This window comes from Pundamilia nyererei, unplaced genomic scaffold (assembly GCF_000239375.1).
Source record: "Pundamilia nyererei isolate P.nyererei 1_Seehausen unplaced genomic scaffold, PunNye1.0 scaffold00042, whole genome shotgun sequence".
NCBI classification, from domain to species: domain Eukaryota; kingdom Metazoa; phylum Chordata; class Actinopteri; order Cichliformes; family Cichlidae; genus Pundamilia; species Pundamilia nyererei.
The window spans coordinates 1153050-1167838 of NW_005187443.1; the positions used below are offsets into that span (position 1 = coordinate 1153050).

A 14789-nucleotide genomic window follows, 5' to 3' on the forward strand; every position below is an offset into this window, starting at 1 on the left:
TGAAACCAAAGTAGAACTTTTTGGTATCAACTCGTCGTGTTTGGAGGAAGAAGAATACTGAGTTGCATCCCAAGAACACCATACCTACTGTGAAGCATGGGGGTGGAAACATCATGCTATGGGGCTGTTTTTCTGCCAAGGGGACAGGACGACTGATCCGTGTTAAGGACAGAATGAATGGGGCCATGTATCGTGAGATTTTGAGCCAAAACCTCCTTCCATCCATTGAAGATGAAACGAGGCTGGGTCTTCCAACATGACAATGATCCAAAACACACCGCCCGGGCAACAAAGGAGTGGCTCCGGAAGAAGCATTTGAAAGTCCTGGAGTGGCCTAGCCAGTCTCCAGACCTCAACCCCATAGAAAATCTGTGGCGGGAGTTGAAAGTCCGTGTTGCTCGGCGACAGCCCCAAAACATCACTGCTCTCGAGAAGATCTGCATGGAGGAATGGGCCAAAATACCAGCTACTGTGTGTGCAAACCTGGTAAAGACCTATAGTAAACGTTTGACCTCTGTTATTGCCAACAAAGGTTATGTTACAAAGTATTGAGTTGTATTTTTGTTATTGACCAAATACTTATTTTTCACCCTGATTCACGAATAAATTCTTTACAAATCCTACCATGTGGATTCATGGATTTTTTTTCTTTTTTTTTTTTTTTTTTCCCCCACATTCTGTCTCTCACAGTTGAAGTGTACCTCTGGTGCAAATTACTGACCTCTGTCATCATTTTAGGTGGGGGAACTTGCACAATCGGTGGCTGACTAAATACTTTTTTGCCCCACTGTAAGTGTCACATCTATACGAAGTTAAGCACTGTTACACAGTTTTATTTCAGTGAGGTATTTTAATAAGAGGAGTCATTTCATTTTCCCTAAAGATGACGAAATGCAGGAGTTGTGCAGTTATGTGATTTAAATAATTAGAATTTTAGCAACATGTCAGTCCAATCGTCATATATTACAAAAATAATAAAAACATTCCAACAAAAAGCTGGACTCTGGGATTTATAGCTGCTAAACTGGGTGATAGACAAACCATTAAGTATATAAAAAAAATCTGTCTCAAGTCTCAACAGAAAAAATTTAGGGCTCACAATTACAAGCAACAATAAGAGAAGTGTCAGATTGCTGCCAGAGCTATGTAAATGTATACATTCACATTCAAGATTAGGCTTGGAGTAAAGCCAGCGACTATGTATTCTGCAAATGTTATGAGGGTTGGCATCAGAAGTACCCCATCAGACCACCCTCCCCTTAATCCTCAGTTACACTAGACGTGCATTTCTTTCCAGACCAGTGGTCCAGTTTGGTTGTTGCTCTACCTTTCCAGCTGCTCCTTAATAAAAGACGGGCACAAAATGTTTTTTATAGATATTCTTTTTAAAACGACAGAAAATTTCTGAACGGCCCATTCCTCTTTGCCAAATTCTATTTTTATACGTGTAAAGATATAAGAAAAAACAGTCGTATCTGTCACTTGAGTTAAAAGATTGAAGAGACTGAGAATACTTTGAATTAAGCATTCTATCTTAGAAAGATCCAATTGAATATATACCTGACGTTAACCTTTCAGAAAGTATTCTATGTTTTTACGTTTTACTTCAGCTATTTTATAATCGCTTTAAAGTCAAATGATTAAACATTTAGTTATTCTTATCATTTTATTATAGAATGGGTTTTAAAACTACAACCGTCTCGTTCAAGTGCGTCATAAAAAAGCGACTCAGTGTGTCACAGGAAGTGCCTTCTGATACCCAGCTAGCTAACATTTAATGTTCATGTTAAGTTAATGGTAGCGTCAGTAAAATGCTGAACGACAGTGAACTTGCAAACTTACGGAATCGATTTAGAAGAGATGCAGAATTGCTTATGCGACCAGCAGATTCGGGTACCGAAGATGAAAAGAGTAAGGTTTAGAAAATGTATGCTGGCTAACGTTATTAGCCAGTTTGAACTAATATTTCTTCTTCGTCTTCTTCTTCTGAACGAACATTTACGCTGGAAGCACCGTCACTGTTATCCACAGAGTTAACCCCGGTCTGTGACTTTAAAGGTGTCAAACTGTCACTTGAGTACAAATGGTGGTTGTCTGCCACAGGTACAGCTGCTGACCCGAGCAGAGGTTGATAGAAAAGTAACCTTTCTTTCTTTTTTTTTGGTCTTTCTTTAAACCATTTAACGTTTTTCTTTCTTTTCATTACTTCGTCCCGGTGTTGTGGTATTAAGCTACAGGTAATTAAACGCAGACTCCCTCAGCTGTAACACAGCGGCTGGTCATTGTGACTGCAGCCTTTTTATTGTAATGGTGTCTTGTAGGCAGCTTGTACAACCGACACTTGTCCAACTCTGAGGCCTTAGCTGGCAGAAATCCACCAATTCTTGATTGTTTTGACTGTGAGACTGTGAAGAAACTCTGTGTCAGCTCAGCAACATAATACAGGGGACACTCTACCCCTACACAGTTATCAATTCAAGGGTCGTGCCTTTGCCAGTGTAAACTGTAAGATAACCGAGATTGAGATTTCTTATGAATGGCTTTGTGTATATGACACCCATACCTGCTTATCATCACTGGGTCTCTATGGCAAGATAATGTATTATAGTACTATGCCAATGTTACATGAAGGATGAACCATTAGGCTTAACTTTGATTAAGATGTACAGCAGCTACTTATCTAGGGCGTCAAGTTCATAGTGAACTCTTTGTATAGTGGAGTAGCACGCTAAGCCACTTCAGCAGCCAACAACAATCTCTGATACGTTTAATCAACCATTAAATTATAGAGATTAATAGCCCTCTGAGAGGGAAGATTGTCTGAAGGAAACCTATCAGTTTTGCCTCAGAAGCTGCTTAAACGTTAAAGGCTGGAATTTGTACAACAGAGATTTGTCGTATGCCTTCTGATGAGACAAATCTTAGATTTGATTTATGTCATCTGGTGCTATAACTTCAGTTTTCTTTGAGTAATGCAGGGTGTTTAATATAATAACTTTACTTAGCATCTAATTTATAGTAAAACATCGTAACAGTGTACGGTCTGTTCTTCTGAGGTGTCCTGTAATTAAGTATGCTCTTAAAAAGGGCTTGAGTTAATGCAAATAATTTTTGTGCTTTTGTGTTTGTTTGTTTTTGGGGTTTTTTTTTATCTTTCAGGTCAAGAGGAAAAAGAGGTCAAACCACTCCCTCGCATCAATAAACACTCTGTTTTCTGGATTGTGGCTTCGGTAGTTGTGACATACTACGTGGACTTCCTCCGACACATCATGGAAAATGATGATATAAAAAGGTGAATGTGCTTTGTTGCTCACTCATTCCGCGTTATACTATTATTAAAATTTCTCAGATAATCACAGTAAACATTGTTCTTTTAAAGTGTTTGCTGTAGTTCTTTCTGAATATCATCAACATCAGTATATTTCATTGCATTTTGTGGAAAATGCATAATTTGTGATGATACTCAACATGAGTTCTATTAGCTAAGCAGGTTACTGTCCGCTTAGTTGTTGCATTTTGCCTGGACTATAGAACAGTACTGCTGTTTGGTTCACTAGCTGGTGCATGTGCACACAGACATTAGCTTGTATATTTTCTGCTGTTAATGTCTTTACTGTAGCTTATCTCATATAGAGTGACTGTTCTCTACTCTGCACTCTAATGATGCAGTGATAAGGAGATGCAGATTAGCACAATACCCTTGTATAAAAAGAGTCTTTCTTTTCTTTTCTTTTCTTTTCTTTTCTTTTCTGGGGTGCACCAATTCCACCAAATGCCATACTCAGATACTTTTGTAACTTAATCATAGCTAGATGCTGATAACTGCAATAACAGAAAACTTCCCACAATAAGAAGTGAGGGATTATTTTCTTAAAGGCGTCACCTCCTCTGTGCACATTGTTTTTTTTAATATATTTCACATAATTTTTGTCAAATCAGTATTTCAGTTTAAAAAATTTTTTTATATTACTTACATAATTGTAGTGTTGGTGTTATAAAGGAATACCTTTTTTTAACATTACATTTTCTTTCTTTATTTTTTAACTGTATCACCAAGCACTACTTTGTCGTTATGAAAGGTGCTTGAAAATCAAAACCCAAGAGGTGTTTTTTTTTGTTTTTGTTTTTTTTTTTTTCTTCTCTTTCAATGACATTGTGATTATATGATACTCGTGCGAATGTTTTCATGATGCAGCATGTTCTCTGTTTGAATAGACTAGCTTTAGATGTTGACACTGATCCTCATTTTAACCTGTTTTGCCAGTTGGTGGTTCAGCGTTGGTCTGTTACTCCTGGGGATCTGCTTGTCTCTGGCCACATTTTGCATTGTGTACTTGGAGTGGTACAAAGGCATCCAGCACTATGACCAAGAGTACCCTGCCATTCCTCCAATCACCACTGCAGCATTTATCGCTGCATCATGCAGGTAAAACGGGACACATCCTGCGTAATTACAAGTTAACTCCAAAGCATTGTTTTCACACAAAAAATGCAGCCATAGGTTTATATGCCAACAACATGTATAGCAAAGGCTATAGTACTTTTCTTCTTTAAATGTTTTTGCATAAACAATTTTATATTCTTTTGGGTATATAGTAAGAGATAATGGTAGGCAACTGACTGTCCAGTAAGATTTAAATGTTACTGTGGCATGTAATGTAATCAAAGTGGATCTTAATCTGTAGGGAACGAAAGCTGCTAAAGCTAGCCTCTATTGACTCAAACTGATCTAAAAGTATGTGTGTAATGTTATGAACAGTAAAAAGTGCCTAGCATTTCAGCACAATTTAAAATATGTAATAATTGACTTGTTTAATGGCAGCCATTTTGATAGCAGGTTAAAAACAAATATTGGTATTTAATCAAGGCTATTTGTGAAAGTGGAATGGAGCAGGTTTAGACATTTTCTTGCAGGTGTTTGTGTGTATACTACTGTGCAAAAAAGATGTTGAACCAACCCTCATTTCTTTATAATTTTCTAGGGAAATTGAAAGTAGGGGCAGCAAATTATTTTCTTTATATATTGTCTTGCATATTTGCAATATGCAATGCAGTATATAAGGCAAAAATAGAGTTTGTACAGTTCTCAAAAGCTTGAAAATCTATATCGTGTGTATATATGGTAATATCAATATGGTATAATGAATTTGTATAACCATTTTTATTTTTTAACACTGTCTGAACTCCCTTAGGCAAATCTTCTTACCATTTATTTAAGTAGTCTTCAGGAATAGTTCTCCAGGCTTCTTGAAGGACATTTAAAGCTCTTCTTTGGATGTTGGCTGACTTTTGTTCCATTCTCTGGCAAAATGATCCCACACTGCTTCAATAATGTTGAGATCTGGGCACTGGGGAGGCCAATCTATGACTGACAGTTGGGCTGTGCGATATGATGAATTATATTAGAAGATGATATCGAAACGCTTATTGTTTCATATTTATACTCTATCACAAAACACAGAATTAACTGAAATATTCTTTCATTGGCACCACACAAGAACCAGCCAAAAACAAATTTAGGAGCTCGTTATATGATTTTGTGCACTGGTCAAAACATTCGATTCCAGGTACATAACTCTCAGCCGAAAACACTTCACCACGAGTCGATTTGCCTGTTTTATATTACGAGTGTCGGGTAAGTATTGGAGGAAATCAGCAACGTAGCATACTACGCTGGAACAACAGATATGTGGGTGAGTCGAACAACACATCCTTGTAAGAGTTTAATGGTGCACTGCATCCGAAACCGAACACTCTGCAATCAGTGTCTGCAGAGGTTAGTTTCTTGACAACCATACAGGGACAGTAATGATAGCTGGACGGCTCAGGGAAGCGCTTTCATGAGTGCAACGGGTCATCTAGTTTGTGTCAATACGCTATGTGGTTAACGCCATGTGAGGGTCATATTTGTTTCACTTTTGATTTAATTCAAATGTAACAAGAAATATTACTTCTGTTTATATAATCAACACATATAATCACAAAATCTACAGAAAATGTACTATATTGTGATATGTGTCATTATCGGGATAACAGATGGGTTATATCAGGAGATTTTTGGTCATATCGCACAACACTAACTGATAATGTTGCACTTTTGGTTTCTCTATCCAGTTAAGTTTTTACTTCATTGGCAGTGTGTTTGGGATCATTGTTATGCTGAAAAATAAAGCTGTCAGTCATCTTTCAGTTCATATTGCATGGTGGATCAAAATCTGCCAGTGTTTTTCTGCATTCATAATTCCATCATTTTCGACACAATTTCCAGCACCATTGGCTGAAATGTAGCCTCAAACCATGCCAGAGCCTCACCGAGTTTTACAAATGGCTGTAGGTACTCATTTTTGTACCTCTTCTGACCATGAAAGTGATGATTTGAACAAGAAATTTGAAATTTGGATTAATCGTTCCATAAGACCTCTTACCACATATTTCATTTCAGTTCATGTCTAATTTGGGATAAATCAGCTTTTTTTTTTCTCTCTCTATTTTTCTTCCTTGAGAATGCCTTCCTGACAGCTAGGGCCAGTGAAGGAAGTAGAAATAAATTGTGTGTTTTTTGTGACAGGCTGCTTTTGGTTTGTTTTTTTCTTTAAGTTGTCTGTTATATGTAGACACAACACTGGGTCATCCCTTGACTTGGGTGCTTTTTTATGCTTCAATGATTCATAGGTCAGTGTTAAGTGGACAATAAACAACAAAAACAAAATCCTTTGAAAATGGACAGGTACAAGGACTGGACTAATAGTTGAGTGAAAAAGCAGCTAATGTCCAAAGAAAAGCTTTGAAAGGCCTTCAGAGAACCTTGAGAACTATTGATCAAGAGCCCCAAAAAGTTGATTCATCCAAGTGACTTCTTTAGTCTCAGGTGACTGCAGGTTTCGCCATCCTTTTAAACAGTACATTTGCACAATAACTGAAACTAGCACCACTGACGAACAATGGGCGTGAGGTCACTTTCTTGATCATTAATATCCAAATTTTCATCACCACTAATCAACAACCATTGATCAAAGCCCATTGATCAGTGGTTGCTATGAGTACCATTCACAGAGAGTTGGGAAACTGCTGCAGTCACAGCATTGTAAGATGGTGAAAGATGCACCCATAGTCCACCTCCTCAATTAAGAGATGGTCTTTCCCTTTTCAAGTAAATGGTCTCCTTGACCCCCTGCTCAAACCAGTGTTCCTCCCTGTCGAGGATCATTGAAAGAGTGGTCACTGGCCTGTAGGTGTGAGTAGACTCCTGGCCTGACTTTTCTGTGTTGTGCCATCCGCTTAGCCAAAGGTTGTTTGGTTTTCCCAATGTATAAATCATGGTTATCCTCCTGGCACTTAACAGCATACACTATACTGCTCTGTGTCGGGACATCCGATCCTTGGGGTGGACCAATTTTTGACGCAGTGTGTTTCTGGTGTTAGGAGAAAATGCGTCTCAGCTGTTCTGATATTCCTGACACATAAGGGATCACTACGGGGTTTTCCTGAGGAAGCTCTTGTCCTTCTTCTCTCCTGGATCGCCTGGAGCTTCCTTTAGGTGTCTTCCCAGCTTTGATAAATGTCCAGGGCGTTCTCGATATGTTCTTCAGCTTCCCTGGCCGCTGTATCTGTGGGGATGGTGTTCCCACTGTTTTATAGCGTGCTGATGACACCCAGTTTGTGCTCCAGTGGATGATGAGAGTCAAACCTTAAATACTCATCCGTATGCGTTGGTTTACGGTACACATCAACAAATGTCCACCTTTACGAATGTAAATCTTCAAGTCTAAGAAGCCTAGCCTGTCATTTTTCAAATTCTCCCTGGTGAACTTGATGTGTATGGAACGCCAGGACTGACATAATGAATTAATTAAATACACCAATAAATAATTAAATGTGGCAATAATTAATTAAAATTGGAAATATATAATTAAACAAATGTTTAACGCTGCCACTGCAGTTTCTCTAACATTTTCTTGGTTGCCGTGCAAAGTAAGTCAAGACAGGTTGATCCTAGATAATCGATTGCTTGTGTGGACTTGGGGCAGCCAGGTATCCCAGAATGCATTTCAAATCTCAGGCAGCAATGGTGGTGGTGTAAAGTTTTAAAATACCCCATTTTTCTGTCACCAACTACACTTTTTTAATAGTGTTTTAGCCGCGAATGTCATGGCCTAATCTTTACATGTCTGGTCAGGTTATCAACATAGGACATGTTTTCAGAGATGTCACTAGCTCTGCTAACGGTCAGCTGACAGAGTGCACCGAGCTCACAGCCCCGGTGTTCCATCGTAACTGTATTTTGTTTGTTTGTTTGTTTGTTTTTACATTAACCGGTTTGTTTACATATTCCACTCTCCGTGTTCCACATGTTGCATCTGCAGATTCTCATTTTCACCGAACGATCGTCTCTTTCGGCCTGGTCTTGTGTCTCTGTGCTTCTGTAACATACAGAACGAGCTGACATTTTTCTCACGACACCAGCGATAAGCTCAACAAGCCCTCAGTTTACCTGCATGCATCCCCCTCCTCACCTGTCAGCTGTTTAACACCTGCTGCTAATTCAAGAAACACGTTACCTGGTGATAGTCACAGTTTAGCTGGGCAGTCGTTGTTCGATATAACGCAATGTTGGCGCATTTTTCTGCAAAAGATAAGTAAATACAGTTTTTTTACAGAGCACTTTATAGGAGAACCCACTTGATCAGCGGCTGATGTCCAATCACCGGCACAGCTTTGAAATCTCACCTGAGTTTTAGCTCTCAGTGGTTACACACTGGATTTATATAGCTTTAATGCACATAAAAACAGCTGCTTGTTTAAGTGACAATACATGAATGTTTTTTGTTGTTTTTTTGGCACTAGTAAAGTCAGTTATATCATTATCGCAAATTTTCAAATATATATCGTGATAAATATTTTTGGCCATATCGCCCTACTCTAGCTGGTCGGTGCTGAGATTGGTTCTGGTGCTGAGGTTGGGGTCATCTTGTAATCGCTTACAAACTACCTCCACTGCTTCAGTGACTGGGATGCAAGTGAAGAGAGATGTAACATCGTACGAGACCATGGTTTCATCTGCCTACATAATGACATCTCTCAACAAAATCCAAGGTGTTCTTGATGTGGTGTTTAGAGGTGCCTACTAACGGGTTGAGGATTGAATCCAGAACCGAGATGTTATAGGTGACTGAGTTGATCATAAAGACAATTGGTCTTAAAGGTACACCCTGTTTATGCATTTTTAGCAAACCACATGGACTTGGTGTAGCTTCCCCTGGGTATATCCTGTGGTATGAGGTCTGGTCAATGGCATTGTCTTGTTCTAACTACTTCAGACACCATCTTCCTGTAACCACGTCCTGGGTCTCGTTTCAGGGGCTCATAAGTATTTTTGTCACTGTGGCAAAATGTTCTCATGATAGTCTTTCTGGCTTAGCAAAACTGTGCACCTACCTTTGTCTGCCGGAAGAATGATATTGTTTTCGTCATTACTAAGGGATGTGAGTGCTTTGCTCTCCTCCATGCTCCTCAAAGCTTTGCATTGTTTAGACAGGCTGAAACCTTTGTCCGCAGTTGCTCTGCTTCCACATCTTCAATGTTGTTGTTTCAAATTGCTGTTTCTATGGCTGTGATCGGTTCCACTAGCCATATTTGTGTCGGTATCACAGCAAAGCTCTACCCTTTCGCAAGGATGTTTTTCTCTGCTTGGGTGAGTTGTCTGTCAGACAGATTTTTCACCCACTTGTCCAGTTGTATTTTCACTCATTATGCAAATGTACCGTTTAAAAGGTTGGGGAAAGCTGCAGTCAGCTGAGACTGAAGAAGTCATTTGGATGAGTGACAAATCATTTCTCCCACTGAAAACACCACGTCCAGATGAACAGAATCAACTTTTTGGGATTTCCTTACCTCTATGATTGAGCATGCATAAAGATGTTGCTCTGGAGCATTTTTAAACCGTGTTGCTTCCTTAGGAAAAAAACAGAAAGAAATGTGATTCAATAGGAAAAAAAGAGGTGATTCAATACTTTGCCACAATGCATACAGCACAGTATTTATTTAGTAGTTTTTTGTTTGTTTGTGAGTGCAAAAAAAAAATTAAAGATCATAATACTTTATTTATCCCATACTTCTTTATTCTCAAAAGATGATGATGATTATTATTTTATTATTATTATTATTATTATTATTATTAAAGACAGATATATTGCATTATAGCAACTGATAGCATGTGGTGTTTAAAACCTAAAATAAAATAAAATGCCTGTATATGATGAAGGGGCAGAGGAGCTGAATCTGATAGAGAAACAGCTCTGTTGCCTGTCCTCTCACATCTTTTTGTAACAGGGAGCATCTGTATTCAACTAATATTTCACAAATGATCAATACTCAAACATTTCTCAATTATTTGTCTTGCAGCTTTAACATTGCATTATGGCCAGTGTGGTCCTTCTTCACTCCACTCATCCTCTTCACACAGTTCATGGGTGTGGTCATGTTCATCTCTTTGCTTGGATGAATAGGAAAGGTGGGACAGTGTTCTTAGTTTTTTTGTTTTTGTTTGTTTGTTTTTTAAATAACTATACTGTGAACATTTTAATTTTCACAGACTGTCTTTTTTTAATCAATCTGTTGACATTGTATTGTCTTTTGGACACATCTTCAAAGTGGCAAAGAGTTTTAAGCACTAAAGTAAAGAGAGACTGCACTGTCCAGCGCACTCTGTTAATTGAAATTATTGGCAGTAAAGGTTAAATTATCTTAACTATTTTGTTGTTGGATATGTCACCAAAAAATACATCTTTCATTGAAACTTAATGCTTTATATAGCACAGTGTTTTCCAACTACTGTGCTGCGGCACATAGGTGTGCCGTGGAAGATGATCTGATTCCATCTGATTAGTACTCTAAGCCAGCGGTCCCCAACCCCCGGGCCTTGGACCGGTACCGGTCCGAGAGTCGTTTGGAACCAGGCCGCGAAACTTGAGGCTCAGGTGTGAAATGTATGGTTTTCAGGGTTTTTATCGGTTTTCAGCGTTATTTTGTTATCGTTTTTATCGTTAACTCTGTTTTCCTGAGTCTTTTCACGTGTGTTATGAATAAATCTTCTTTTTTTCGGTACCTTTCAAAGCTAGTTTTATTTAGTTGTATTTATCCGCGACACTTTAAAGGCCGGTCCTTGAAAATATTGTCGGGCATAAACCAGTCCGTGGCGCAAAAAAGGTTGGGGACCGCTGCTCTAAGCAATCAGCGGGCAGAACAATTATATTTTCTTCCACTAGAGGGCAGTACAACTACCTGCTGTAATTAAATGGGTTGCTAACTGCCAGTAAAACAGAAGAAAACCAAGAAGAAATTACATAATAGTCATGCTGTGAGAATAGCAATCGATAAATATCTGAAAAGAAAAGTAGTCGATCTGACCTGGGTCCTGGAGAAAATTCCAACCCAGATGAAGGCCCTAGCATGTGTGATTTTTCTAAAATGAAATATGTGCCGTGGCTCCAAAAGGTTGGGAAACACTGATATAGCAAATAATGGATTTTTATGTAGTGGCTGTCCAAGATGAAATTATGCAAGTTCTAAATGTAGAACCTTCTAGGAAAAAATAAATTACATGTACAGCAGAAATTGTTTCGTAAGTTTCTTGCAAGTAAGTACACTGAGTGTGCAGTGATGGCATAATCGCTATTTAAATTCCTTCTGTTTTATCACTTTATCTTTCATTTGTTAAGTCTCACTTGGACTACGTGTATACACTTACCAGCCCTCTTTTTTTAGCTTGAACCATTTTTACCACATGAAAAGCAATAGTGTACTGAATTTCATTCAGACCTGCCACGCTATCCCGCAACCTTTTCAATTCAAAATCTTTCCCATGTTTGATTTACTCTACATACATGCTTTGACACCATTGTCAAGACAAAGCACCATACACTGAGTGATAGGTTGTTGTTTTTTGTTTTTTTTTAATAGAACTGCTCTCGATGCGTCCAATATCATTTTTGCTTTTTTGTGGTTACAGTCTTTCTTTTCACTTGTCTGAGGAATCTTTGAGTCTTGAAATGCATTACATAAAATAGCAGCATTAGCTAAGTCCCAAAACAAGCTAGCGGTACATGAAATGTCTAGCAGGTAAGGAGCCTGAGCTAGTGAGTGAAGTTGATCCATAGTTTGATGGGACTGGAGTAACTTTGATGCATATTTGGGCAGTGCAACCAGTTTAATGTGGATGGGATGGAATAGACTGGATATTTTATTATTATTTTGACTGGTAAAACACAAGAGAGCAAGGTTTTGGAGGTAATTCAATTTAATACTTGGTGGCAGGGCTCTTGAGGTGGATACGATTTGCCCTAAATGTCTGTAAGTTATGTAGCTGTCTTGGATGATGCATGCTAATGCCACATAGAATTTGTGGATTGTGGCTATGATGCAACTGGGAGGAGAATTGGCACCTCAAGTTCTGATTCTTAGCCACAAGCAGGTTGCGTGCCTGCTCTAGCTTTGGAACGAGTTGCTGCTCCAAATAGAGATGTTCAAGTATCTCAGGGTCTTGTACATGAGTGAAGATGGAGTGGAATGGGAAACTGGCAGATGGATCAGTATCATCAGTTGATCTTCATTCCTGTCCTCAGCTAAGGTCACAAGTCCTGGGTTGTAAACCAAAGAATGATTATGTGAAAAAGTGTCAGAAATGAGCTCTTTCCTAAAGATGTGTGAATTGCCGGCATTATAATCAATCAATTGTTACTTATTTTTGAAATAGTCGAGTTGTCATTTTTTTCTCCTTTCCTTTAATGAACTTGGAAATTAGTTGATATAAACTCATTTTATACTCAAACAGATGTTCGGCCTAATTTAGTTGATTAGACCTCTACTAGGTTTTACTTGAATGACATCTCTCTGTGGCGTATAGGACAGTGTAATAGTTGAAACCCACAAAATAAAATCTCCCATGTTCTTGGCACGATAAATTAAATGTCAGGTACTTTTTTCCCCCCTGTAGCTTAAAGAAAACAAAAGCATGATTCATTGTCCCCTTGCTGACCCTGTACATGTACAGAAGCATTGTTGTTGAACCAGTTGTCTCTTAAGCTTATTCTTTTTGTTTGTAATGGACATATTTGAGAGCAGCTGTTTTGATATGAGCAGGGTGAACACAGATGTTACTAATGACATGAATTAAGCTTGCGTGCCTACATCCACATGGACACTTTTTCCCCAAGTAAATTTTGAACTATATCTCAGTGAAACCCCCCCAACTAAAAAAAAAATAAAAATAAATCACTCCCTTTTTAAAAAAAACCCCAAACAAATTCCAGCCTTTATTTGTATGTAAATACACAAAGCTGTTTCAGTACACACGCCTTCATCAGAGAATAAAAGTCCATGAACACAGAATCGTTTCTAGTGGTATGCCCCCAGTAGGGCGGTCCAGATATGGTGTTACACCAGTCGCAAGCCACCACCTTATGGTGAATGGAATATTCCACCAGTGAATGTTGTTTTTTCTTTTTCTTAAACCTATTGTTCAGTGGGAATGGTACACTGGTGATATGGTGATAAACTTTTCATATCTTTTTAAATAACCTCAATTACAATATAAACTGTCTTTGGAGTATAGCCAGGTGAGAATATATTTATTGGGCTGCAAAATCATTAAAGATCACAAAGTGACATACATGTGTTACCAATAGAGAGTTCTAGTACATGCCAACAGCTTTCATCTGAAGTGGCTTACAAAAATTTTCCCTTTTGGTAAATTTCAATGAGTCAGAAGACGCTGACCAGTAAAGGGGATTTGAAATGAAATCTGAGGAAATGGTGTCACATTTTCAGGAACACGGATATAAAAACACTACCCTGCAGAAATCGTAAGCTATAGCCTTGGACAGGTGAATGTTACTACACAGTAATGCTTGGAAACCAACAGAAGATAATTACTATTTGTGTCTACATGTATTACAGAGGTGTGTGTGTGTGTGTGTGTGTGTGTGTGTGTGTGTGGGTGGGAGGGACCCCAAATAATTTGTAGGAATTAGAGTATTATTGAGAGTGAGTGATGATCTAATGAGTCAAATCTTCCCTGAACCACCCTTAGTTTCAGAAGATCTTAGATTCTGTGTCACAATCCGGTAGGTGAAAGAGATCCAAAAAGAGTTTTTCAGAGAGTCTGTTTTCATGGATTCAAAAGACAAAAATGCATAGAAAAAGCCACACTTACCAAAATACCTGTGTAGATGTAGCCTAAAACAAGGTGAACAAGTTTGGATATTTGCTTTTTTTTTCACTTGTCATATGTTCTCAGATTCTTTCTCATCATGTTAAATATTGTATTTCTGTATGCAACTAATATTTTTTTTAAAAATATTCAATATTCAAACATTTCTCTATACTTGTCTTGCAGCTTTACCATTGAGTTATGGCCAGTGTGGTCCTCCTTTACTCCACTCATTTGATTCACACAGTTCATCGGTGTAATTATATTCATCTCGCAATCTTTGTGTTGCTGTTTTTTGTTTTGTTTTGGGGGTTTTTTGTTTTTTTTTGACTGCTATAAAGATTTTAATTTTCATTGTCTTTTATCAAACAACTGAGATTGTATTGTTTCTGTTTTAAAGATACTAAAGATAGTACTAAAACAAAAAAAAGCTGCACAGTGCATTATGTATAGTAAAATGATTGTAAATAAAGATTAAAACCATTCAACTGTCTTGTTTGTTGTCCAGCCTAATCAACTCCAATTCACTACAGTGTTGAGTTTTGTTTGTGGGTTGTTGTTGTTGTTGTTGTTGTTGTTGTTG

The 14789-nt window shown here is 38.1% G+C and overlaps 1 protein-coding gene across 1 annotated transcript; it reads left to right on the forward strand.

The window, feature by feature from the left end:
* The first annotated feature begins 1735 nt into the window (after positions 1–1735).
* tmem128 (transmembrane protein 128) lies at positions 1736–14534 on the forward strand. The gene is made up of 5 exons (XM_005731225.1): positions 1736–1911; positions 3160–3292; positions 4265–4426; positions 10402–10510; positions 14393–14534. Exons 1-4 carry the CDS (start codon positions 1812–1814, stop codon positions 10499–10501), a joined length of 495 nt encoding a protein of 164 aa, XP_005731282.1. The 5' UTR covers positions 1736–1811; the 3' UTR covers positions 10502–10510; positions 14393–14534.
* Positions 14535–14789: the final 255 nt, after the last annotated feature.